This window comes from Perkinsus marinus (genome assembly GCF_000006405.1).
Source record: "Perkinsus marinus ATCC 50983 genomic scaffold scf_1104296964116, whole genome shotgun sequence".
In the NCBI taxonomy this organism is placed as follows: domain Eukaryota; phylum Perkinsozoa; order Perkinsida; family Perkinsidae; genus Perkinsus; species Perkinsus marinus.
Genome location: NW_003204808.1, coordinates 1 through 1,647, shown reverse-complemented (window position 1 = coordinate 1,647; position 1,647 = coordinate 1). Strand labels below are relative to the sequence as shown.

Sequence of the window (1,647 nt, the reverse complement as noted above, 5' to 3'; positions counted from 1 at the left end):
GGATCAAGAGACGAGGTCGATGCCCGCAGCCTTAGAGCAGGAGAACGTGATTGTTGTATCATTATTGCTCGTAATAAAGGACCGTTTCAATCTGACCTTTCACCCTTTGAGATATTCTACGGTCGTGTATCCCGGTTGAGCCCTGAGAATTCCCTTGCACAAGGGGCTGTTGACGGTGGTGCTCCCGTTGCTAGAGCAGAGGTCCTCGATGACATCACCAAGCTCGTCAAAGCTGCTATCGCAGCTCGCGAGCAGGTCTTGAGCGATGCTTGTGCTCTTCGCAGGAAGGGACCGCCACCGGTTGGCTCAACTGTTGTTCTTTTCAACCCCAACACACTGGGACGCGGCGACAGGTACGCTCCTGATGTGTACCGCGTGCATGAGATTGTACGCGGGGTTGTTCTAAGATTAGTTAATGCCTCGATCCCACCGGACGAGGTCACATCCCAGTTGATTAAGGAAACTCATTATGCCAACGTTCGCCCTTGTAATCTTCCATCCGGGGGCATGTAGAGTAAAGGATGGTCGATTACAGCAGACTACGCCAGCTCCATTGTAGAGCGACTCCCTTTTCGTTGCGCATGCGTGCTTCTGCACGCGTACTCATGCTCATCAGATCGATCTCGCTATGACCGGGTGGCCCCTTTTTACGACGATTCAGGTCCTTAGGGAGAGGGTTAAGTTTATATAAGAGATCATGAGACTAAGTAGTTCTCCTTTTGAGTCCAAATGACACTTCCGAGTAGTATTAGTCAACGGAAGGCTCCCGCTAATTCCACACACTCATAACCACGAAGGCACCGTCAAGCAGATCATTGTAGCTGAGCTGCTTCAACGGGGTATTTAGCAGATGCTCCGAAAGATTTTCCAGGGCATTATCACATTCACTCGTCCATAGGAACCGGTCTGGCGAGCTACACGGCGAAAGGGCACGATACAATGGAGACAGACAACGAGTGAAATCTGCATGCCTTTCTGGCGACCAAGCAAAAACAGATGCTGAATAGAGTAGGACCTCTCTCGTCTGCTTGAGAACACGTGCAGACGTTGGTGGGGTCTGAAGAACACTCTTCAGTTTTGCCACAGATGTATCGCTCAGACGATAAAACCCTCGACCAAAGTGAATTCCTACACACTCCACCTCTTCACTGGGTGGAAGACTCTTAGGGGAGATTATCTTATCCAAGCCAATTGGTCCCACACGAACAAAGCGATCTCTCATCCTCACCTGGTAGAGAGACGAACCATGTACGAGGAGATCATCTTTCCATGCTACAAGCCAGTGATTCCATGCTCGTCCAAAGACGCGGTTCAGACCAGCAGATAGATGCGGAGTAAAGAGAAGTCCAGACGCCGCGAGCCCCTGAGGACTCACACGATATTGATAGATGTGGTTGAGGACTCTTATGCACAAATGTCGTGATGCATGAGCAGAGCATCTTACACTGTGATAGGCATCCGACAAGTTGATAACACTGTAAGCCACCGAACTGGATGGAATCGCCCCTAGGAAAGAATCTAAGGAAGAGCACATCTCAGCAAGTTCTGTTGGGAGATGTAAACACTGGTTAAGCACTCGTAGATCAAATAACAATCTAACCGCAGGAACACTCTCACCATTAGCTAAATCTCGAGTTGCCCCATCTT

General features: G+C 49.7%; 1 protein-coding gene across 1 annotated transcript; it reads left to right on the top strand.

Moving 5' to 3' along the window:
- Nucleotides 1–194: 194 nt before the first annotated feature.
- Nucleotides 195–353, top strand: Pmar_PMAR000295 (hypothetical protein; the record flags this gene model as incomplete). The annotated part of the gene is made up of 1 exon (XM_002770966.1): nucleotides 195–353. A coding segment is annotated over one exon (159 nt), but the record flags the coding sequence as incomplete, so codon positions are not given.
- Between the last annotated feature and the right edge of the window lie 1,294 nt (nucleotides 354–1,647).